Raw genomic sequence first — 24,495 nt, forward strand, 5'->3', positions numbered from 1 at the left:
GGTCATTGCAGTGTATTTTTTATAAGATTTTCTATGCAGTTTTACATTCCAGTTACACTACAGGCTAGTATGTGAGAGGCTGCAACACAAGTCTAAAGATAATTTTGACCACTTGGGTTTCACCACTTCAGCCTGTAGGGCACCAAAATAAGAGTATGTAAGTGTCCTTGCATTATGTCTGCATAAGATAGCATAAAAAAGCTTGTTCCTGGGCTATAGTTTATTCATGGTATATAGTAAAATTAGGAGCGCAAAAAAAGACACGGACAAGACTGAACACCAGCTTTTGACGCTTTTAATTTTAATGTATCAGACTTCAGCTGACGTGGCCAGGACCACGGCCTCATGTTCAGCAGCGCAATGCCTGCCACAGCTTCACAGTGCTTTAGGTGAGTGATTTACTGATTAGGTTTAACATCTGAAAGCCCCATAGGAGTAATGCGAGATGTCGTAGTGCAGGGCTGTGGATTAATCCTGACCATGTGGCATACTTTAACCTGCACCAAAACATTGGGACGCAAGTGTTTTTTTTTTCTTTTTTCTTTTTGCTCCTTCTTCATCAAAACTCAATGATCACATCAGGGAATCAAACCCATGACCTTGTGATCTATAGCCAGTCCATAACTACAGCACATCACAGGGAATAGGCCACTGTAGTGGGTAAGGTTCACACAACATACTATCATGGCAGAATGAAATTCGAATCAGAACGAAGAGGAATACCTCTTACGACGTGTACTCCCGACAGAAGCAGACGAGAAATGCCTTCTTACTCCAAAGCTAAGCCTCTGTGGATGAATGACACAAATGTTGTACAGTCGAACCTTGTTATAGCAAACATGAATATATACCAAATCTATAAGGTAGCCAAACCCTCGTTGAAATTCTGCAAGATCCATATGCATTTGAAACTCTCTCTAACTTGTGCGAGCGCATTACAGATATGCCAAACCCCCCAGAAACAGAGTACATTTGCTCCAGACGCACGAGGCAGGTTTCTCCGCAGGACACATGGTGTCGGCAGTGACATGGCAGGTGCAAGTGACTCACTCTTGCGAGCATGCAAGAAATTTTCATGTTCAATGCGCCAAGAGTGCGCCACTCTCAGCATAGCAGTGTAAGCACTTGATGGCACGGCCAATCTGAGAGCGCATGGTCTCCGAGACTGGATGGTGCGCAGAGGATCTGAGGACGTTGGGGGCCATACCCGCATGCACTTTCCAATATCACAGATCTTGCCTGGAGCTCTATTACTGCTGCTACTTTCGTGCAGTGAGGTGGGCGTTGTTGCCCACTGTTCAGCATTCAGTATGGCAGAAAACATTAAGAAGCGAAGAACTCTAGGTCTTTTCGATTTGCCGGCACCACCTGAACCAGTTACAACAGTGCAGAAATGGTGCCCTCAGAACCACGGCGTTCATTTCAAAAGATGCAGGAATGGTGCAGGGCAGGCTCACGATGTTGCTGCGCCTTCTCTACTGTCGGTGCCGACTTGGTGCATGATAGAGGTGTGCAGCAGATGTTGCAGCAAACGGGCGCAAGCGCTGTTAAAACCTCGCTTACACACATCGGCCGTGTCTACACAAGCGCAGGGCTTATTTACGCCTCAGCATGCCAATCATACCTGAAATTCGAGACCCTCAAATGTACGCACTTGGTGCACACTCAGACAAAAAAATAATGCCTGCACCACGTCTGCACCTTGGCATTCATTTGGAGTGTCGCACTGTGCCTGCACCGCAGAAATCAAGCTGCATAATTTTCTAACTTCTCATGCACCGCCGTGAACTGGTTCACAGTGGTGCAGGTGAATCGAACAGACCTTCTGATGAACACAGCGAAGTTGCACTAGCATTAACTGATTTTACAGTGAAATTTTGCATAACGAATTTCAGCTATGCAATACTACATAGCAATATCGCATTGTTTGTAATAACGATGTTCGACTGTACACAACTTTGAATGTGGAAAAGTGAATGCGCCTTCTAGTTCTTGTTCTCGTGCTGACATTTTATTTTCGCATGACAGTACGTGCAAATTACCATGACTTCAATCAACAGTGCACTTTGCATACCCTCTTTCTTTCGCATACCACCTGCACCACATGCTGTTGTCCATCTTGAAGCACAACCCATGCTTTGGCTGTCAAGGCAGATCTTTAAAAGTGCGATGCACCTCAAACCACTCCATGTCTAGGTGCAAAAAGCTCATTGGCTTATCTTTCTAATCACATTGCACACCACCTGCACCACAAGCTGAGAACATCCATCTTAAGAGGCCAACTGCAGGAAAACTTTTTTTGGTTAAATTGGTTATATATGAGTAGTATATATGCACCACTAAAATAGTCTTGGCAAAGCTGCAGAGCCTGTAATTGTCTATTTTCATTATCAACCGCCTTTTAATAGCAGCTAAGCCGACAACCGAGAGAACGGATGTCATGCGAATCCCAGCACATTGCCTCCAAGATATTAGGCACGCTGTGGGGGCCACCTGATCTCGGAGGCCTGGCCAAGGCGTCATGCTTGTTATCAACATTCCAGGTTCAGAGTCATTTTCGGTTTCGACAGCCTTTCATGATGCATTTACTTGTATCTTAAGCATCAAATTTTGCATGGAGGCACCTCCATATCTACACTATCACAGGGCTGCTTACATGGTCCGAATACTCGCTGCAGCTGGCCTTCAAAGCGCAACCCACGTGCTTTGCATGCTGAGCCAGATATGCACACAAGTGCAAAGTGCATCAAACCGCCCCTGGGCCTATGTACAAACTGCTTACCGGCTTACCTTCCTAATCTTAGGCTTAAGCCGGTTCCATACGAGTCGGTAAACGCGCCGGTACCACCACTTCGACTTGTAGAAAACTGAACTCCGGCGGTAATACTTGCGGTGCGTCATCCTGCTGGTGACACCGACAATCTGTCACCGCAGGACAGAATCGCGCAGACAACAGGAAAAATTTGAGCGACGGTTCTGAACAGGACCTAACTTTTATAGTCGACTTCCGTTAATTCGATCTTGACGGGACCGACAGAACTGATCGAATTATCCGGCAGGCCACATTAAAAATAAAACCGTAAAAAATGTTCGAACACACCCCTACGTCATTTGGTAGTTATTTGCCCGACTCCGGCGCACCACTGAATCAAATGCACACCCACATTTTATGGGTTCATAGTACGGACAATGTGCACCTAAATTTTTTCCACATAATATTTTTAAGCACATTTAAGTGTAGCATGACTCCGATTCTGGCAATTGCATACTATAAGCTGAAACCTGTAGCATTCATCTTCACAAAGTGGAAGTTTATTTACATTTATTCTACATCGTCTCCAATCTTGAAAGCTTTTTATTGCTGTAGACAGACTGCAACATGTCGTACTCTGTGCAGTCCACTGCGATATTCTGCAATTCTTGAACGACGCAACGACTCCACAACAATCGCAAACAGGATGGTGGCTTACGCCTAAACCAACCATTCTGCCAATTCATTCATGACGCATGCAAGTCTCCGAAGTGGTGGAAACATGTGACACGGCACTGCTGCCGCTACCTTATCATGTAAAATACCTAATCACTTGAATTAATATTAGTAATTAAATCCTAAAAGCAGCAAATTGTCATTGCCAAGCTAGGTGAAAACTAATTCTGCCACTATCTTGTGATTACGATGGCAATGAGACTGGCTCCAGCAGCAGGCCAGTTTCTAAACGACTGTAACGCGCAGGCAATTTACTGATCACTTCGAAAAAATGTGTGCATTAGAATCAGGTGAAAACAGTAATAATTCATTGTGAGCTACTGTCTTGCTTTAAAATATCCTGAAGGTAGGAAGAAAATAGGCGGTCTCAGTAGGAGATAACGAGTAATACCGTATTTACTCGATTCTAACGCGTCCTCGATTATAACGTGAATATGTTTTCCGTGAACAAAAAAAAAGTCCTTTACAGTACCACGCACTTCAAGCTTTCATACAGAAATACATCTTTATCTCATTTGAAAAAACAAAAACAAAACAGATTTACTCCCGATGCACTAAAATTGCGATAAATAAAAAAAGTCGCAGTTTCGCCCGAAAGGCGAATCGATTGCAATAGCAAATTAGTAGACCGCTAGACGAAGTATGGATAGCAGTTTTATCGGCCGTATAAACTTGCAAACATTCGCTTACTAAATAAATTAACATGCACGGTGTAACATGCGCACAAGCAAACATGAACACACCCTCGTTGACCGCGGAAACTCGGTGTAAAAACGCTGGAGTGACCAAGCGCGACGAGCGAATTGACCTTCGTGCTAGCATGCCTCTCGCTTCAACGCGACCTATAAGCGGCAAAAACACAGAACGTGGCAGACTTTCCCCGTCACAGATTGCTTTCAAGATAGGGCCAAGGCGATCGTATCGCCGAAGTGGACCGTCGCAGAATACGTTCCGCTTCGGTCCACTGAAACACTTCCGCGTTGCTTTGCTGGCGAAAATCCTCTCCTGTTTGCGCCAGTCCCGCACGCAAGTTTCGCATTCTCCGAACGCGCATGATGCAGCCCTATTTCCGTCCGTCTCCGGCACACATGATCACTTTCCTTTTAAATGCGGCATCATTATGAACTCGACGCTTCATGCTGATAGAGCAGACGCAGAAAACGGGAAGACGGACGGTAGGCTAATGCTTAAACACGTGTATTGCAGCACATAGAGGAAGCTACAGCAGCTAGGCTAGAGTGTAGCTAGGCTCGAAGCGCGTGCAAGGTGGCCATTTTGAAATGCAGACTGCTATATGGTAACACAGATTTAGGGTCGTACTCGATTCTAACGCGCACGCAATTTTTGGACCTGTTTTATCGGAAAAAAAAGTGCACGTTAGATTCGAGTAAACACGGTATGTATTCACTGTCTCTAAGCAGCGCTAAAACAGATGCCGCCACCATTGCAGTCATAATCATAGTCACTACTGTAATATCTCGATGATACTATTACGGTACCATCTAGAGATGCTAAAGAGACGAGCCGCCGCGAGAAAGACGATGAAGTGTGTCTGGGCTTTTGGCGCGAGCAAGGTGTCGGCCTGGCGGTTTTGGTTCCAGTGTAAATATATTGTAAATAGCTTCTTTCGCGTGTGTCTTTCCACACGTAACATTCTGGTGGAGGTGCTGGGTATCGATCCCAGTACCTCTCGTACGTTCCACACGTAACAATACAAATCCTTCGGGATGGCGAAAAAAATTCATATCACCCAGAACTTGGATCACCTAAACATGTTAAAAAAGGGGAAAATTAAGGGAGGACGCGACAATGAATTGGCCGACCTGCTCAAAATTTCGATATTCTTTCTTTTTTTGTAATCCTCAGACGTTCTTTTATCTCATGGCAAAATATACGGAAGAAATACGCAGCAGAATTTGCGAAAATTGCACTTTTTTAGTGTGTTGTCTTCGAAATTGGGAAGAAAATAAGGCTTCAGGAGGCGCTATCACAGTGCTGATCGCGCGAGCACAGCTTTTCATTGACACAGCACTACCATCTTGATAACGCTGTAAAGACGGGAGATATCGACAATTCAGATATCTGCAGTCCTGTTTTTCTTTATGCAGAAATAAAAGCAACAGAAGTGAGCGCGGAAAGGGAAAGCTAGCATTGCAATTCGTTACTGCAATCACATGGCTGCATTCACATGGCTGACGTTTTCAAAACCCGTAAAACCTTAACAAAAGAAAAATGTGTTGGAACTATAGAAAGCCGGCAGTGGTTGATGTTATTTAAGGTGCAGTAAAACCTCGGTAATTTTGATTTTACGGAACCCCCCAAAAATGTCCAAATTAACCGAGTGTTGACTTATCTACTAATACACAATTGCAGCTTCTGCACTGACTATGTGTCGAATAAATGGGGAACGATGCAGCACTGTGTTGTCGATTTTCCTTCCTTTTGCCCGTGTCTTGTTTGCACTGTTACGATCCTTACGATGAATTCCAACCAACTGGCCCAACTTGCCCCGTCTTGTTGCAGTATATTTCTAGTACTCAGGGCTCTTTTCTTTGTGTCAACTCGAACCTTCATAACAAAAAAAGCAGCGCTGTGTTGTCGATTTTCCTTCCTTTTGTCCGTGTCTTGTTTGCGCTGTTACGATCCTTACGAATAAATGGGGGTTGTAGATTTCTTCAGTAAATAAAGGCAGGTTGATGTACTAAGCATTTGTTTATTGTTTTCAAACAGACACTATATAAGTGCTCACTGCATTAACCCACCTTTATCTGCTGAAGAAATCCACAACCCCTGTTTCTATTTGACACAATGTCAGTGTAGAAGCTGCAATTCTCATCAACTTGGGATTGATAAGCGCTCGCAACAGGGAGCGCCTCACAACTTCTATCGCAGTGCAGTTGCGGCGTGAGAGTCGTGTCTTCATCTGAGTAAATGTGCTTTTCACTACTTCGTGCTGATACTGATTATTATTTCACCAGTGAGCTGGGCGGCAATAGATCATCCATCGTGATGTAGCCGTCGGGTTTGATGCCAGTGCGCGGGCTACGGTGGAATCGTTCTTCATCCTCAATAGCTTTTGCCAAGTCTGCGACATCGCATGCGCCTTACATTGAATCAAAACAAAACTACTGCTCGGCGCAACTGCAGCAGATGAATCCATGGTTGCTATCGATGATATCGCGTACAGCAACCACACATTTCTGAAAGCATGTGGCCAATGCTGTATCATGCACACCATAAACGCAACGCAAAGGCGCGAAGCATTCTTGCATCGTTCCTGTCATTTCCGTGCGGTTCCTGCCGATGACGATGCAGACTGTGCAGTTATGTTTCGGTAGGGCACTGCAATGTTTTCGTTCTTTTATGTTGTACATTTATGCCCCTCCACACTTTGTGCGCTCCAAGGGTCGCTCAAATTAACCGGTGCAAGGCCAAATCTGTATTAACGAGTTTGATGCCATTAAATAATGCATGCGCTTGTCGGGACCAAAGGGCAATCCAAATTATCTGATTGTCCTAATTAACGAAGGCTTAACTAATGAAATTTTACTGCAGTACTTTTCCTAAGTAAAACGTTCACAAAAAGATGGACACTTTGAAGTGATCGACAGTAGTTGAATAAGTGAAGCATCAACCTGGAGCCAATGTCGAAATGTTGGTTCCGGGTAGAGGCTTTGGTCAGGGTTCATAGCAGCTTTTGCAGAAAAAAAATTCACGTGCTTTCCAGAGCTTTCAAGACATTGACAAAGCATTTTCTAGGATTAAAGTACCATGATGCCTCACAATTTGACAACAGAAGACCGTCTCAAGCAACCAGCCAATTTCTTTTTTGTTTGGAGCGCAGCTCTTTGGCGCCCATTCCTCTATTGAGCGTCGGCGTTGGAATTGTAACTCGACCGAGCACAGCAAAGAATGAAAGAGCAAACGCGGAGCGCAGCGGGCAATGAAAGACGGTGATAGCGGAGAGAGCACGAGGAGAAAAGTGGAGGAGGAGGGTATGGTGAAAGCGTGAGAAGAAAAGCGTAGTGCCGCGCAAGACAGGCTCTGCGGCGATGATGATTACAAGATGGCGCCAGAGCAGCGTGTCGTCTGTTCACTGATGGCATGCAGCGAGCGCGTCCAACGATACCACATATAGAATCTAATGTAATATTCAAGATTCATTTTATTTCTCCAAGAGAAAAAGGCCCGGGACAAAAAGCGCTGCATGAGCGCAGGTCTGACTGCAGCGGCTGTTGTGAATCGCACCCTTGCGCCACCCACGCGCTGCCTCTCGCAATCTCCCGATTAGCGAGGCAGTCGTGCCACACTTTGCTCCATTTGCAACGTGCCGCATGAGACATATTGTCCGTGCCAGCCAACATATTGCGAAATGAAAAGATGTGTAGAGCTGTGCTCAAATTTTGCATTAGGGAGCATCGTAATCGTCGGTGAACTATTTTTTTTTTGCATATGGAATAAAAATTGTACAGATCCCATAAAAAGGTACTCACTAAGCCTTTCTCACATAACTCGTCCCCAGCTTCCACAAAGTGGCTTCCTACTAGAAGTATCATAAATTAAATTGGCTTCACCTTTAACTAGCATCCACCTCTTGGTTAGACCCACAAATAAAATCCACTAAGCTCAGCTGAAAGCAAAATTCTGGAATTTTGATGCACATTCTGAAATTTAGGGGCTTTATTCAAAGCCTTAAAAATGGCAATTTCACATTCAAGGGTTGTTCAGTGTTTTCAAGAATAACTATGAACCAATGACGATCACTGACATTCACCCATTGACGATCACTTCTAAGCAACAAAATAAACCACATACTGTTCATACTTCAACGTTTAGCTCACTCTCGTTTGTCTGTTTATACCTCCCCCCCCCCCCTCTCTTCAATAACTCCTGACCCCATGAAAGCACTCAGAGCTCTCGTAGCCATGAGATGTCAGTGAACAGGCAATCAAACACAAAACACGCAGCAACTAATCTAAGCATGGATGCAAACGAAAACGTGTTCTCACATACCTGGAGAAAGAAGAGCGGGTGCTTTGGAATGCCGTACTGGAAGGGCCAGATGTTGTCGAGGTACCACAACAGGAGCGCATAGATCAACACCGACGTAAGCATGATGAGCACAATTTCGCCAAGCGTCACATTGTCCGCGGGCACTGCCTCAGTCCCCAGGTTGCTCCATTTGGCACCGATCCCTGGTGATGCACAATTTTGGGCAAAGAGACGACAATGAACCACAGTAGAAGACAAAAAACAAATAAAGGGTGCAGATATTTGGGCTAGTTGGTCAATCATAATAAGCAAATAAGAGCTCATAAAATGAGGCACACGGAGAAAAAAAGGACACGCAAAGGCATTTTCAGCACTTTGCACGTCTCTCCTCATCATGTACCTTGTGTTACACCGGGGAACTGAGGGGCTCGAGGTTGAGCACCAGCTATATTAAACAAGGAAAGCATCGAAGAGTTTAACTGTTCTTTCAAATTAAAATGTATGACTAATTATGAATGGTAGTTAGGTTCGCGATGAGCTTTATGTTCTCATTAAAGAAAAAGGAAACACTTCCATCAACTCAACCACTGTGGAACCGCCCACGTCCCGGCACTTCCATGGTGGTACAGAGTACAATAGAAATTCACATAGTAGTTGGTGCCAGATTTTTTCCTCAAGGCAGTATTGATAGAAACTCAATTGAGGCCAGCCCTCCTTTGATCCTCACCTTGACCCTCTAGAAAGGAGATCAGGCGGAAAGCCCAGTAAAGACCGCTGTTGGGTAGCAGAGAAGTGGACAGCTTGGCACTGCGGCTGATGCTCATGTAGCGATCCGAGCCGAGCGGGTCCAAGATGGACGTGGGCAGGCTGTAGCTGATGACCCAGCCAATCGTAGAGAAGATGACTCCAACCACGGCTACGGGGCAATGAAGAAGAAAGAAGGAATGTTGTGTGCGAAGCTACAGAACATAAGGAATGCGAAACAGAATGCCATGCTGAGCTTGCTTCAAGGCGACAATTAGATGAGTGGGAAAAATCAGGGGAACTGAGGGTCTCAAGTTTTTGCTCGCAACAGCCTTTTGAATCCAAGGAAAAGCATGGGGAAAAATGAACAGCGTTTCTTGACTGAAATGGAAAAATAATAAAGAAAAGGGAAAGTGGAAGGAAACAACTACCGGCCAGTTGGAGCCGCACCCACAACCTCCGCATTACGCATGTGATGCCGGACCAATGGAGTTATGACTGCGGCTGTCCCCTGTTCCATTCTGTTTATATTTGTGTACATATGCTAAACAGCCCTGGGATCGATAGCCACAGGGGACGGCCACAGCAGTAGCTCAACTAGGAGAGCATTGCATGCGTCACGCAAAGGTTGTGGGCTTGGTTCCTACTAGCGGTAAGTTGTTTTTCTTTTCGTTTTCTTTCTTTTCTTATTTTTCATTTTATATTTTTCTTATTCTTTGAATTTTTAAATTAAAGAACAGATTCAATTTCACTGACGCTTTCCCTGGCATCAGTGTATATTTGCTTCAGAGGGTTGTTGTTAACATTTATGCAGGATGTGCAAACTGGACCCGAGAAAGCAACTTTGCAGCTACCGTACTCACTCGATTGTAATGCAAATTTTTTAATGACTTTCGTTGCTTGAAGGGTGCACTCTCGCATTACATTCGAATAACAGCAAAATTGACCAATTTAAACATATTCTAAATACCGTGTTTTTTCACGCTACATTGGCAACCTCTACTTTTACGCCTCGGTCCAATCCATAGGCAAGTCGGTCAAAGTAAAAACTTGTTCTTCAAATCGACGCTTTCCACTGTGCTTGTGACTGGTGTTATGGTTACGGTGCTGCAGTACCGTGCAGCATTTCTTGCTTCGACTCCGTTCGTTGATGATGTAATAGCGAGACAGCATGTTCAATATGATGCCCGCTTTGAGAGACAAGCAATTTTGATGGCTGAGGAGCTGGGAAACAATGCCGCAGTTCGGTTGTTCGATGTCAATGAGTCAATGATTCGCAGATGGCGGGGCCAGCAGGAGGCCTTCTTTAAATGCTAGGCTGATCATAAGGGCTCTGTGGAACTCATCGTGACCTGGTACGGCCTCCTGAATGAAACGGTTGTGCGTTCTTTTAAGTACTCAATCTGAAACGAGCGTGACGGCACGGAAGATGACTTGATTCTCGGGCGATTGCTTTCGGATAGTTTCGCCTTTGCAAGACTTGGCCGTCTTCGCAACAAAACCTTTTAAGTATATGGCCGACAGTGCTCTTGGCACGATGCAAAGGTAGCGAGCTTAGCACAGTGCCAGGAACACTGTTGTAGACCTGTTCAATGCTAAGTCATGGAAAATTTCGTGAAAGTGAAACTATCTCCGAACGCGATTGCCCGAGAATACAGCCCTGAGGAAGCTCTGCCTCCTCCGACGACAATGAGTGAAGAAAACTTGTTTCGAAATTGCGATTCCTTGAATAAAGGTACCGTTCATTTTTACGTTTCTCTCGCGCTTCATTCGTTTCTTTTTATTTTTTTTAATTTTGTGCGACTGAAAAGTTGCTCCTCGCATTACAATCGCAGTTGCGTTACATTCGAGTAACTATGGTACGTTTCATGGTGGCTCTGTGACTTTGGCTTTCAGCTATTGATCACGAGGTCTCGATCCCAATTCCAAGTCACCACTGCCGAATTCAGATACAGCCGGAGCCCAAAAAATGCCTCAGTAATGAGATTTCAGTGGGCGTAAGAGAATCCCAGGTGGCTGCACACGCGATGTCAAACATTTAGCAAAGTAGCATACAGAGCTAGTTAGTGCACATTCACAATGGGTTTGTCGCCCCTCTTAATTCGTTTTGTTCCCTGTCAAAAAGCATAGTGCAAAAAGAAAAAGAAGAGGAAAAAACTGTCACTGCAAAAGATGTCCAATGAAGTCTCACCGCTGTTGAAGATAACGGTGAACAGGAGCAAAAATAGGATAGCCGATGTTGCATAAATTAGGCATATGAACAGGAGGAGGCTGAAGTCACTGTAGAGGAGGACCGCTGCCAGAGGCGCGACGGGGATCTTGAAGAGGATCAAGCTGATGGTCAGCGTGATGGCCAGCACCAGGAAACCGCTGGCAAAGGTGCCGATCCAATAGACCCAGTCACTCAGGCCCATCATACGCATCAGTTCCTGCAAACCGACACGTGGGAAAACAAGAGTTGCCAGTTTGAAAGGTTAAGCATATTATAGCACGCAGACACACGAAGATGAAGGAAGCACAGAGGAATACACAAAAGCTATCTATGCATGACTATGGGAAGAGCAGTGCCAGCCCTTTAATCACGGACACATGCCCGCACTCTCAACGGATATCGGTTTGGGCATGACAGTTCTTTACGAAGGATACTCAAAAGCTGGCCAACGGATGCGCAGCCATAGTTACTGATATGACACGCCTTGGCTATAAAAGAAATACGGAGAAGGTGGGATATGGAAAATCAACACTATAATCAAAATGTGAACAAGGTGAAAGCAGGAGCCAACATTTCGACAAGTGGACATGTGGACAAGTGAACTTGTCTCTTTCCTTGAATTAAAAAAAAAAAAAAAGTCCACTTGTCGAAACGTTGGCTCCTGCTTTAACCTGGTTCACGTTTTGCTCATCACCTTGGCCATAAGAGACACTTCTTCATTCCCGTGTCTGAACGGATCTTCACCAACTTCAAAATATGGGGTAAATTTACTTTCACAGCAGTGCAGCAAAAAGGGTAAACGACGTTCCACCAATCAACGTGCTCATTTAATCTCCGAGTGAGGCAACAACCTGTCTGCTATATTAGAAATGGCCAGAACTAAAAGAAATTTTATCAAATATACACCGATACAGCAATACAGTCAAACTGCGATATAACGAAGTTGTACTTGCAGCGAAAAACTTTGTTATATCGAGAATTTCATTATATCAAGGTTTCATTATTTCAATAGAACTAAGATGGTGAAATAAAACTAATCCGTTACACTGCGAATTTCCTTATATCGAGGTTCGTTATATCGAGGTTCTTTGTTTGACTGTATCTATGTTTTACATGCCTAACCCTTTCAACCACTGAACCTACCAACTAGCACTGCACAACATAACTTGCACAACTTAGTTTCCAACTAGCATCTCAGTTTCCAGCTTAGTTTCCAGCAAGCACCACCAAGCTTGGTAAACTTGCTGTAAACCTACTGGCCAACTGGCCACTTGTGTAGAGCGCTGAGGGTACGCATTCCTCTGCACCATACTGAAGCCAGCAGAGTAAGATTACACTGTAGATGGCCCATTAAAGTTTCTTTCTCTCATGCATTCTTTCATATACACAATACTGTTTCCATACAATGCCATGCAAAGTAGACATAGGTTAGGAAGGTGATGGGTATTGAGCATGCATGATTTAGCTTTGCACTGAACACAATACGCTGCAATGAGCATAAACACTTCTCAGCCTACTGCTCGAATTCAAAGGCCACAACAGCCTCCACCACCACAACGTGACCACCCCACAAACCAAGCAATTAAAAAATCGAATGCATGGCACAAGAAGCTCCCGAGACTCCTTACTCACTCTGACTCTAGACGACTTTTCAGAAATGACCCTCCGAACGTAGATGGGTGAAAACACGAGGTAGCTGTACACCACAAACATGGCGATGAGTCGAGAGATGAGGTCAAACTTGCTGTCATCATTGTACTCCGGGTATGGGAATCTGTGCATGGCGATCTGGAATATGATGTACAATCAAGAACCTCCGAGCAAATGTGAAGTCACCTCAGGGCACACTTGCAAAGCCCACATACGGGAATGCAGCCGGGCGCAAAGTTGTTTTTTTTTAATCCTGTAATGCCTAAACACAGTCCCCCACCAAGGAAAGCTTGCTCAACATTCAATTCTGACGATAGACACTGCATTTCTACAAAAAAAGAAATGTGGGCAGCTTCAACTAGTGGTGCAAGGCTGGAGTAAACAGCGGAGCTGGTGATCGACCTAGCTTCTTACAGGTTTTACTAGGCTTCGCCAAGTTTTGCTAGGAAATGCTAAGTGCTGCTAGACACGGTATTTCGAATCGGCTCGCCACCGACGTGCAGATTCTCGCTTGGCCGCGCGACGCGCTTCAAGATGAGCGGCTTCTTCTTCGGGTGTCCGGATCTTCTTTGGTCGTCCCATGTCAAGGTTACATGTACTCGCTACAGAGTCAACGAGAGTTCTGCCGCCGTCGCGTCGGCTCCGAGCTTCGCGGTGACGTCACAGCCAAGCTGTGCCTCCACATTTGCTGGGGCGTGGCTGGTCGAAACCTGCCGAGCCGCCGCCAGAGGCGCCTGCTGCAGTCACGGACACCACGCGCGTTTAGTGCGAATGCAGGGAAACAGGGGAAACGCGGACGGCGTCGGCAGTAGCTCTGCGCGTTGTTTAGTTGGTGCTGCTACAATTTCTTTCTCTCTCGCTCTCATTTTCTCTTTCTCTCTTCCGAGCATAGCTGCACGCCGCGCATGCTCTCCTTCCCTTTCCTTAACGTCCCATGTCAAGGCAACATGTGCACAACACGGAGAGGAGGCGAAGCACATGCCGCTCCGCAAGGTGGTTGCTAGGCAACGCGCGGTGCGCCAGGAGCAGTTTTTGTTCGCACTACGCGGCGCAACCAAGAGCTTAAACAGCTCCACTGTTAAAAATCATGAAACATTCCACTCTGTGAAGGTGGATGACCAGCGAACCTGCTTAGCAGATCGCTCCTTGGGAGTCCGGACTATACGCGGCCTCCCCATTACGATGACAGAAGTGAAATTCAAAATGAAGAATGGCAACTTTCTCTGTGGCTTTTTATATACATTCGCGTGCATGACGGGACCGCCGCCCCGAGGAGCCGGAGGAAACTAGACACGCGTGACGTTTCAAGCACCACCACCACGTGAGAGTGGAAGGGAAGGAAACTAGATACGCAAGCACTTGGAATGCCGATAAAGAGAAGGCGGTGCGAACGTAGACATGGCCGACGCGAGTCACACAGTGGCAAATCTTTGAGAAACCTTTATTGTCTACCTGGGAGTCTACTGATCTCGAAAAGGTTTTATTGATAACTAACCTATTTAAAATGCATATGATGAGACGTATAAGTTTTTCCATAGTATCAAACAATTTTGCATCAAATTCGGGACCTGAGTCACAAGCAGAACAAAAATGCACGCAAATCTAGCCATAAACAGCTTCGCTGCAGAAAGAACAATGTTATGTTATTTGAGTTATAACTTAATTAGTACAGTAATGAAATATTTGTAATTGGCTTTGTGAACTAACCACAACTGAAAAGTCTCTTTTTGTGGTTCATAGCAAAAAACTACCAAGAAAGAAAAAAAACTTTCTTGCCGAGACGGGATTCGAACCCACGTACCCCGAGTCCCAAAGCGAGCGTCTTAACCAATAGGCTATACAGCCATGCCTACAGACCATGCATTTATGCGAACCATATGATTGCGTTCGAGCGTCGAGAGCGAGAGACGCATTCAAGGAGCGGGTCTCCTGGAACACGGTGTCGGCATTCGAACGGGGTGTCGGTGTTGCAAGCTGCACTATGCAACGCGCAGTGACAGCCGTAGGTCCGAGACGCGCGAAAAGAAATTATCATCATCATGACTAATAAGATAAAATTTCGTGCGCACTTCCAGAAAATACTGGGCTACGAACGTCCAGCTTCGCTGTGTCAAGCGTTGCGCGGCCGAGTTGCAAGGTTAAGTGTTTTTTTTCTTTTTTTTTTTTACAAGACATAATTGCATCATAACACCTGGATCCCTAGCAACTGCACAGTTAGAATCCATTCATTAAGTGGAGATGCCAATGAGAAATGCAATTAAAAAAAGCATGTTGCAAACAATAAGAATACAGGGCAGTACAGCTGTTGAATCACATAAATAAATACTAAAAAAAGTACATATTTATAACGCAAGCAATAAGCTGAAAATGTAATCAGACCTGTCAACCATAGAATTTGAAACACTTCACTGAAACCACAAAAATGTGAAAATTTGACGACAAATATTAAAAGTTGTTTGATTGATCAATATTTTGACTGTTTATTAAAGGTTCGCAGACTTTTTTCTGTAGAGGTGCCATGAACAGGCACTCGAATCTGTAGTCACAGCAACAATGAGCCACGCCACAGGCAAGCAATATTGTTTATAAAGTTAATTAAATATTCATGTAACGGCTGTCAAAGATCTGGGTGCCGCTATACATTGGTGCTATCAGTTGATATACACTACTGGGAAAGCTGGTCTGTATAGTCCAAGGGTCTGAAGAATGGGCCATACAAAATCGCTCAGCGACTGTATTTGTCTTTCTCGAACTTGGTTTTGCTCTAAGTTATATGACACGCTATGGTGGTTTAGTGGCTATGGTGTTGTGCTGCTAATCACGAGGTCGCGGCATCAAATCCTGGCTGCATTTCGATGGGGGCGTAATGCTAAAAAACGCCTGTGTCCCATGCACTGGGGGCACGTTAAGGATCCCCAGGTGGTCAGAATTAATCCAGAGTCACATACTACAGCATGCCTCATAATCAAATCATGTTTTCAGCATGTCAAACCCTGGAATTTAAATTAAAGTTATATGCAAATAAAAAATAGAAAAGATTTGTATCAATACGGCAATCGTAAACGAGCGCTAAATATCAGGCATCTTAGGATAAAATCATAAATTTTGGCAGGTATGTGTAACGTAAATAGTAACAGTACGTATAGAAAATAACAACTATTTCAAAGCAGAAGGATTAGAAGCTGCAGGCATATGACAATATACTGCACTAACATAAATAAAAATCCAGACTGCGCCCTTGAGTGGCTCTATCCAGCCTTGTCATTTAGCAACTGAGAGGCCCGAAACAAAAAAGAAATGACAACTCCACGTGGCCAGTGCATCTAATGAAGACTCAATGGACGCAGTGAACCTGTGCTTCTTTAGAAGTATACATACGTGGCGTGCTGAATGTGTGTGATTTAATCAAACTCCACATTATTCGCACAATATAAGCAGTGTCACCTAGTTGCTGCACAACTTTACAGCCTAAATTGTAAAGATATCATAAGAGCGCAAAAGCTGCCCGTGCAAGAAGACTCTGCAGCCTGAAGTAGGCTTCTCTGAAAAGCATTAATGCTCCGAGAAACATGTGCATTTCCAAATCAACAAGTGAAACACACTGTTGCACTGTCTGACATTTCCAGCACTTCAATTATATTAAGAAAGAATGGGGGACAAAGAAAGAAGGTACGCTGGACGCATTACACATCCTGCGTTTATCCAGCATTCCACCCTGTCCTGTTTCCTTGTTCTCTCTTAAAAAGGCTGGAAACATCCAATAATGTCAAGTTTCGAACACGCACAACTAAAAATATGCCCACAGTTGGAATTTCTGATCCATGATTTAACAGGTAAAAACAAACAAAACTGTCACACACCTAAGAAGCTTGGGTTTCTTTTCAAAGCATCTGAATCTCAACAAAGTAAGCAGATTACCAAGCGGACACGCAAAACAATTCTGTGACCATTAATGTGTGTCTTGACATGTAGAAGAATAGTGAAGAACATTAGCAATTAAAATAGCTGTTCAAGGTGGACTGACAGAGACAAGGGGTCAAGTTCTCCATAACGTGTGTTTCCTATTTTTTCGCACAGACACTCGTCAAAACATCACGGTTCCAGCTTAACCGATTTCAAGGCGAGAAAGACTTATGTAGTCGGCATTTGGGACAGTATTTTCGAACATCAGTTTGCATGATACAGCAATGGACATGTGTGCGTACATGGATTACAGTGTTTCTGACAGTCCCACATTGACTATATGCAGATGGTGCCAGGAATGTTGTCAGCCGTACGCTTGATGCGTATAGCGCCAAGTCATGCAGAATGTCGCGAAAGTGACCGTATTCGCACAAGCGATGGCTCGGAACTACCGCACCTCTTTACAACCAGATTTTACTTCATAGCACACCACGGGCTCATCAAATGCAACTCACCGCTGGCTTCTGGCGTGTAAGCCCCTTTTCTTTCCTCAAAAGATTCACGTGCTCCGTGAACATTTTGTCCTGCAGTCCCCACATCAGTGCTGTAAGTGTCAAAGTTGAAAGTGACAAATGTAGTTCACAAAATGGGTGTTCTTGCACTACCCCACAAAACCTCTTATCAATGCTCCTTGCGGTGGAAAAGATGCAAGTAAAGAAACAACCGGACATGAAAAAAAAAAATGTTGAAGAGGCAATACGTGCAATTAGCAGAAAAGGCTAGACAGAAGACAAATAATGGGAAGCAGGGTCCATTGTAGAAGAAATATAACCTATTACTACTTGTAGCTGGGCCAGTCGGTTAACATTTCTTGCAGTGGAAAAGACGCAACAACAGATAAGCAAACGACAGGACAGGAAAGAACAAGGACATTCTTTCCTGTCCAGTCATTTCCTTAATTGTCACGTCTTTTATGCCACAAGAAGTATTAACCAACTGGCCTAGCAACAAGTAGCAAAACCTTATCAATGCTGATGGTGTTCCATTCAAAAAACATCTGGTGGATTTAAGTACATCCAGGAAAGGAATACCACTGACCGACCAAAAACTTAATTGGCAATTCTCAGTAAATATGGCTTTTACCACCGTGTTGCCTCGTTCCCATGGTAAGCAGAATGTTTCCATGATAACAAGAGAGTACACGCTTATATAAATTGGTGGTTGTTCTTGGTGATAATTCCGGACAGCCAGCAGGTATTGGCTTAGCCAGCCCCTTGAGGAATCTTATCAGGGCAATTTGCTGTTGTTAAGGTATCTAAAAAAATCTAATTCAGAGACTTTCTTGTCAACTTACTACTACCACTACCTTCGCGAGATGCATACCATGCTCGACCAACTGAGCTATGGTGCCAGCTGTCCCACTGTGCACTTTTTTTGGAGATATATATATATATATATATATATATATTCATTTCATAAGAAGCCAACGAACAAAGACCCCACGGACAACATAGGGGAAATTACTACTAGTAATTACTAATTGAATGAAAGAAAAGATAAATTAATGGAAATGAAAAACTGGCCGCAGTTGGGGAATGATCCCATGTCTTCGTATTACGCGTGCGATGCTCTTACTATTGAGCTACCGCGGCACCGTTTTCCCATCCCCTTTCTGGCGTATTTATGTTGTTACTACTAGAACAAACTCTGGGAGTTATATATATATATGCCAAACCCTGGAAGTGCTAGTCAGCTCCCACTTACATTTTTGGTGGTGTATACAGAAAACGATTCCTGCCATTCAGAGGTGTCACATGGCATGCAAACGAAGGAGCAGGCAACTGGCGCTCACTAGGCAATGAGCAAGACGATTCGGGAGAACTGAAGGCATTGATGTTCGTTAGTAACAATATGAAGCTGTTTCTATATTTCAATCATGAGATTTTCTTATGCTTTCGTTGCCTTCATATTACAGCTACCCATGGCATTTGTACTAACCTGAATAAACAAAGAAAAGATTAATTTTGATGCTCCTGCTTCCTTCATACAAAGAGTTTCTGTTTTAAAGGCAGAGTGAAACCTAAACAGCAAGCACAAAATTTCACAAGAACCACAAAACTTTAAGACGCACTCACTCAAGTAAAGGGGATCTTCCCGTCGAGGACCTGGGGTCCTGAACGTGGGAAACCGCTCTCCCGTCTTGAAGTTGAAATGGGACGTGTTGAAGCGCAGTGTGTAGCTGAGGTTGACCGGCGAAGATCCGTTCGGCGGAAGACCATGCAAGATGACAGCCATCGAGGTTCCATCGGGCGACTCGAAGGCGTGACGTGCGATGAACGCGTCAACCAGCTCCTCAGAAGGAAACCCTATGGCTTCTGAAACAACGTAAAAAAATAGTAAAGTTGGCCTTGCCGTTCATAAACTCTATTAACTCATTATTAAAGTTCGTTAACTTTCTGCTTTTCGTCTCGCAGTCATAGTAGTTGTCTGTGCGGCACATTTGCATTTCTTTCAAATTTGCATTATGTAGTTTAACGGCTTTATACAGCCTTCATCATACTTAACTTCAACATCCCTTAGCGAGGGTGGTTGCTTGGGCTAGTTGGTAATTCATGGTAAAAACGACGTACAGCGCGAAGGACAAGGACTGAGAGAGACGACAAACGTCTCTGTCAGTCCTTGTCCTTCGGGCTGCACGTCGTTTTTATCCCTTAAGCGTCTTTCCGTTTCTCCTCTGTGCGCTGCTGAAGATTTCTAGTAGCAATACTTAAACTCCTCATTGAAAGAGTCTTCCTTCCAAGGCCTTTGATGTTTGGTCTTTACAGCTAGTGTTTAATTGATTTACGCTTCTAGGTATGTGTCTTTATGGTTCGATTTAAGTCTGACGGCGACAGTACATTTGCCACAAATGTTTCTGGAACACAGAGGCTGGAATAAATCTCAAGTCAAGCCCTGGTGCAACTCAGGGTTGACAACCCCCTACAGTGTCTCGGTGGCTGTGACATTCGCAGCACAGCACACGGTCGTGAGTTCGATTCCAAGCCACCACAGCTGAATTCTAATGATTGCAGAATGCAAAGATGCTTATGTACTACTTGCTTTGGCTGCTTTGAAAAAGAAAACAGGACCCAAAAAATATCCAGAATGGCGACTAAGTCTTCCATCATCATCCAGATCCACTTTCAAATGTTAAACTGGATCAATCTATCCATGACAGACTTATTGGCAAATCAATAAGAACAGGTAGGCTCTGCATCAACGGGAAGAATGCAGCCCTCAATTTTGAAGCAAAAGCTTCTTACGCTACCTCAGGCAGCCGTTGGCGACTCAACAGTTTTCAGTTTGAGAGCTAGAGGTCAAACCACAAGAGAGAATTCAGGCGCGTTTATGGTCCATCGGCACGCTGGCGAGCGTCATCAGACGCCGGGCGCGTCGGAGCGCATTCGCCGCGCGCCTGGTTACGTTGGCGGCGCCAGTACGTCAAATCATTGGTTGAACTATAGCCGCTGTTCTTGCCACCATGACATAACGTGTGCGTGCGGTCACGCTACGTCGGACTATATTTAGGCCTTTACGGAGCCCTGAAAGGAGACATTGCCGCCGTTGCCCGAGTAGAGTTGGGTGAAACCACACCTCGGCCACAGCTCCACAATGGGCCTAGCCAGGGCAGTGAAGCTTTAACTATCAACCAGGGTTAACGAAAGCTAAGCTACAGCACCTGTAATAACTGTTTCGCAGGGTTGAAGGAATAGGACGCAGTGGCCAGAGAATGTATTATGTGAACGTTCCACTGGCATCACAGAGCACTTGTCTTTGACAATGTTATAAACAAGAAAAAGTATCTGCCTGAAATTTACTAATGCGACTGTATTGTATTTGAGCTTCCTTGTAGTTCCATGCTCTGAACACTCTTGTAGGAAAGCGTATGTTAAGATACACGGTCGATTCCAACAAGGTACAGGTTCACAGAAAGGTGTAGACCAAGTGATTGACACTCGCCGAACGAGGGATGTTGCATGAACCAATGTTTCGACAAGGGGACCTGCCTCAGTGAAGATGACCAGTCGCCTTGTCAAAACATTGGTTCCAGAGACACCCATTATTTAACCAGCATTCACCATCTTTCTCAGAAGTTTGAAGGCCACCCTTAATGTGACCGGAAGCATTGCGGGCAGTTTAAAGAGCCAAATATGTTTTCAATTGCAATTGCTCACTTCCCCCCCCCCCAAAAAAAAAAACTGTACAACACACAGTATAGTCTAACATTGTTCTAAAGAAGTTGCATTCGACAGAAAAATACCTTCATTATGTGTGATATGTGCTTGAGCATCTGCTCGTTACATGCTGAAATCGGTTAGAAATGTTTCAAATGTGCTTAATTTTTCCGAATAATTTGTTATATTCATGTTCATTACATTAAGGTTCGAATGTACATTAGTGCTGCTTTTATTGCGATAGCAATTATATGGATACTCCAAGCGAATTTCCGTCGTGATGTTCTGCATAAAGTCCAAGTGCTGCGCATGGTGCAGCTAATATGCAGTGGCTTCGAAGGCTGACTAAGCAGAGATAGCTGATGGCTACATGTGCGTTGTGTTCTCGCGTGCCTCACTCGTGTTAAATCGAGAGGCTGCACCAAGGAGAAGTCGCTCGCCGCTGCTGCCGCTCTTCATCACGCCAGCGTTCTGACAGCGAGTGTCCGTGGTCATCGAGTGAAATATGTTCACATTTGTCCGTACGACACCGTGCTTGTTAAGTAAGTGAATGCTTAGAGCAGTTTTCCCGCTGGTGAAACTAACCTAACTGCATATCGCTATCTAATAATATCGTGCATACGGCAATCAATGCTTCGCCTCTCAGGCGAAATCACGACTTTCTTTGTTCACTTTCTTCTTTAATGAACCTTCTACAGTACTGGTGGCATCCCAATGCCTCTACAAGGTGAAGATAAATTTAAAGTGTTCTTTTCCAATTTCTATTCTATAGGCGTCCATAGAGCGACCCGCGAACTGCATAAAACCATTCGCAGGCATAAGTGCAGTTTGTGGACCCATAACTGGTCAGGCAATCACTGTTCACTGCAAATCTTGTATGTGTAATACTGAGCCAGGTTCTGCCACAGTGGGCAGTTTCTACTGAAAGGGGCACATGCATTTTCTTCTGCTTTTCGAAAGAGGATTCAGTTTTATTTGTTTATTATAAGTTTTGGTTTTCGTTTCATTATATTAAGCTGAACACTTCAAATAAACCCTGCACTTTTGCTCACTTTAAGCAGAGTTTCGCTATACGTTTAATGTCCTTCTACTCCATATTACCTTCTTATCTTACTCTGCAGACTACGCTAAAAACACATTTGAAGCCTGATAATAACCATAGCTCCGTTAATGATTCAGTTTTGAAAAACTTTGATCGAAACCTGCAAAAACGTCACGGCCCACTACAAGTGCATTTTTGCTGCTAAACAGGTTTCCACTAAATGATGATATTGGTTCTGCTACAAATCTTTTTTTCAAATACAGACTCAGCTACGCACGTGAACTGCACAAAAGGAAAGGAGGCATCAAAAAGAATGAGGGCACCATGCGTCATCAAAAACATTGCGCTAGTTTTTGAAGCAGCCCTTGCAATGCTGTCAACCACAAAAAGTAAACATACAAGAAGAAATGTGCTGCAATGACCAACAAGTCCACAGCTGCGCACTCACTCACATACACTGAAGCATGACAAGATTTGTGGAGCTCTGAAGGCTTTTCTCCCTTTGTTCTGCACACACCTGCCCACCCAGTAAGCATTTGAGCCTCAGTGTTTAAAATTATGACATTTCCCAAACAAAGAATGCCGCGGAGGAAGGAGCCAGTTCAATTTTGACCACTTTCTTGTAATATACACAGAATGCACAGCACACAAGAATTTTTGCATCGCGCCTGTTTCTAGATGCGGCCACGACAGTTGGGAGTCGAACCCACAACCTCGGACTCGGTGACAGAAAACAACAGCCACTGAGCCACCGTGACAGCTGGGTCTTGAAGAAGCACTGAAATGCTTTTAATTAATTAAATTCTGGGGCTTTATGTGCCAACACCATACCTGCCAAGTTTGGAGAAACTAAATCCGGGAGATCTTCCAACTGGGGGGAGGTGGCAGTCAACCGACACCCCCCCCCCCATGTCGATATATGCATGTACTCCCAGAAGAACTTCCTAACGATTTATTTACAGATATACAAATGACCACATGAACATCAATGTCTCAGATTTGCAAGCATTTCGTTGTTGCTAATTCTGTCTTTAAAAATTCTTTCAAATTGAATTAAATTCTCGGGTCTTACGTCCCACAACCACCATCTGATTAGGAGACTCGCCGTAGTGGAGAACTCTGGATCAATTTCGACCACCTGGCGTTCTTTAATGTGCACCCAATGGACGGCGCACGGGCGTTTTTGTATTTCGCCACCAACGAAATGCGGCCGCTGCGGCCTAGATTTGATCCCACGAACTCGTGCTTAGCAGCGCAATGCCAAAGCCACTAAGCAGCCACGGCGGGTGTTCAAAAATTCTTCAGATAATGTTTGATTGCAAGAAATTCCGTTTCTTTCACACTGTGCCAGGTTGACGTTTCCCAGCGCCCTGAACGAGCGACACATGGACGAGCGGCACTGCATGCTCGTATTTTTCACGGCGTTAAATTGCCGCATGCACTCTGCACTGCTCTGCGGTATAAAACAAAATACCCAGCGTCACTTCGGCTGAGCACTACATTAAAATACTTGAGGATACTCTTTGCGCTAGCGCTCCTTGCTTTTAAAGTCATGACTGACCGTAGGCCTACGCAATGCCAGAGCGGCTGACGCCGAAGAGAATGATGGAGAGTCTAGTGCTGCTAGTTGCGGAAGGCGGCATTTGATGGCTAGCTTAATGGGACTAGGGCCAATATGGGACCCAACAACCCCGTCAGCATAAGGAGCAGCTCTGCGGTTAACAATGTTTTTCACAACGAACGCCTAAATGGATTAGATTGGGTTGGATTTTTTTCCCCAATATGGCCTGACAAAGCGCTGGACGCGGGAACAGGACACAACAGCAATTTCCGGGAGATTTTCCTGTCAACCGTATAACCGGAAGAATTGGCCCAAATCCGGGAGTCTCGGGAGACTCGGCAGGTATGCAACACCACAATCTGATTACGAGGCACGCCATAAAGGGGGACTCCGGATTAATTTCAACCACCTGGAGTTCTTTAACCCACAACATCGAGCTCAACAGTGCAACGCTGAAACACTTTTTATGAAACCTTGAAGCACCCTCGGATGAGCAAGATGCCTTTCGAGGAAGGTATTCGCAAAAAAATTCCTGAATAAACATGACCGAAGGTACAAAGAGCACAATGTTTACTTTCCCCCTTTCCCTTCGAACTATCGGTTATCCTTGGCTAGGGCAGTGCCGATAGCAATGCTCTGCCTATCACATCCATCTCTAAAATTTTTTTAATACATAATAATTATGGAGAT

At 44.6% G+C, this 24,495-nt stretch overlaps 1 protein-coding gene across 1 annotated transcript in view; it reads right to left on the reverse strand.

Annotated features, from left to right (window-relative positions):
* LOC119464607 (phospholipid-transporting ATPase ABCA1-like) overlaps window positions 1–24,495 on the reverse strand; it is a 112,527-nt gene that overhangs the window by 68,995 nt on the left and 19,037 nt on the right. The window contains 7 exon segments of the mRNA XM_049655996.1: window positions 2,791–2,922; window positions 8,501–8,682; window positions 9,207–9,395; window positions 11,415–11,652; window positions 13,068–13,223; window positions 17,504–17,592; window positions 19,124–19,363. Coding sequence (XP_049511953.1) covers window positions 2,791–2,922; window positions 8,501–8,682; window positions 9,207–9,395; window positions 11,415–11,652; window positions 13,068–13,223; window positions 17,504–17,592; window positions 19,124–19,363 — 1,226 coding nt within the window.

The sequence above is a fragment of the Dermacentor silvarum genome, chromosome 9 (assembly GCF_013339745.2).
Source record: "Dermacentor silvarum isolate Dsil-2018 chromosome 9, BIME_Dsil_1.4, whole genome shotgun sequence".
In the NCBI taxonomy this organism is placed as follows: Eukaryota; Metazoa; Arthropoda; class Arachnida; order Ixodida; family Ixodidae; genus Dermacentor; species Dermacentor silvarum.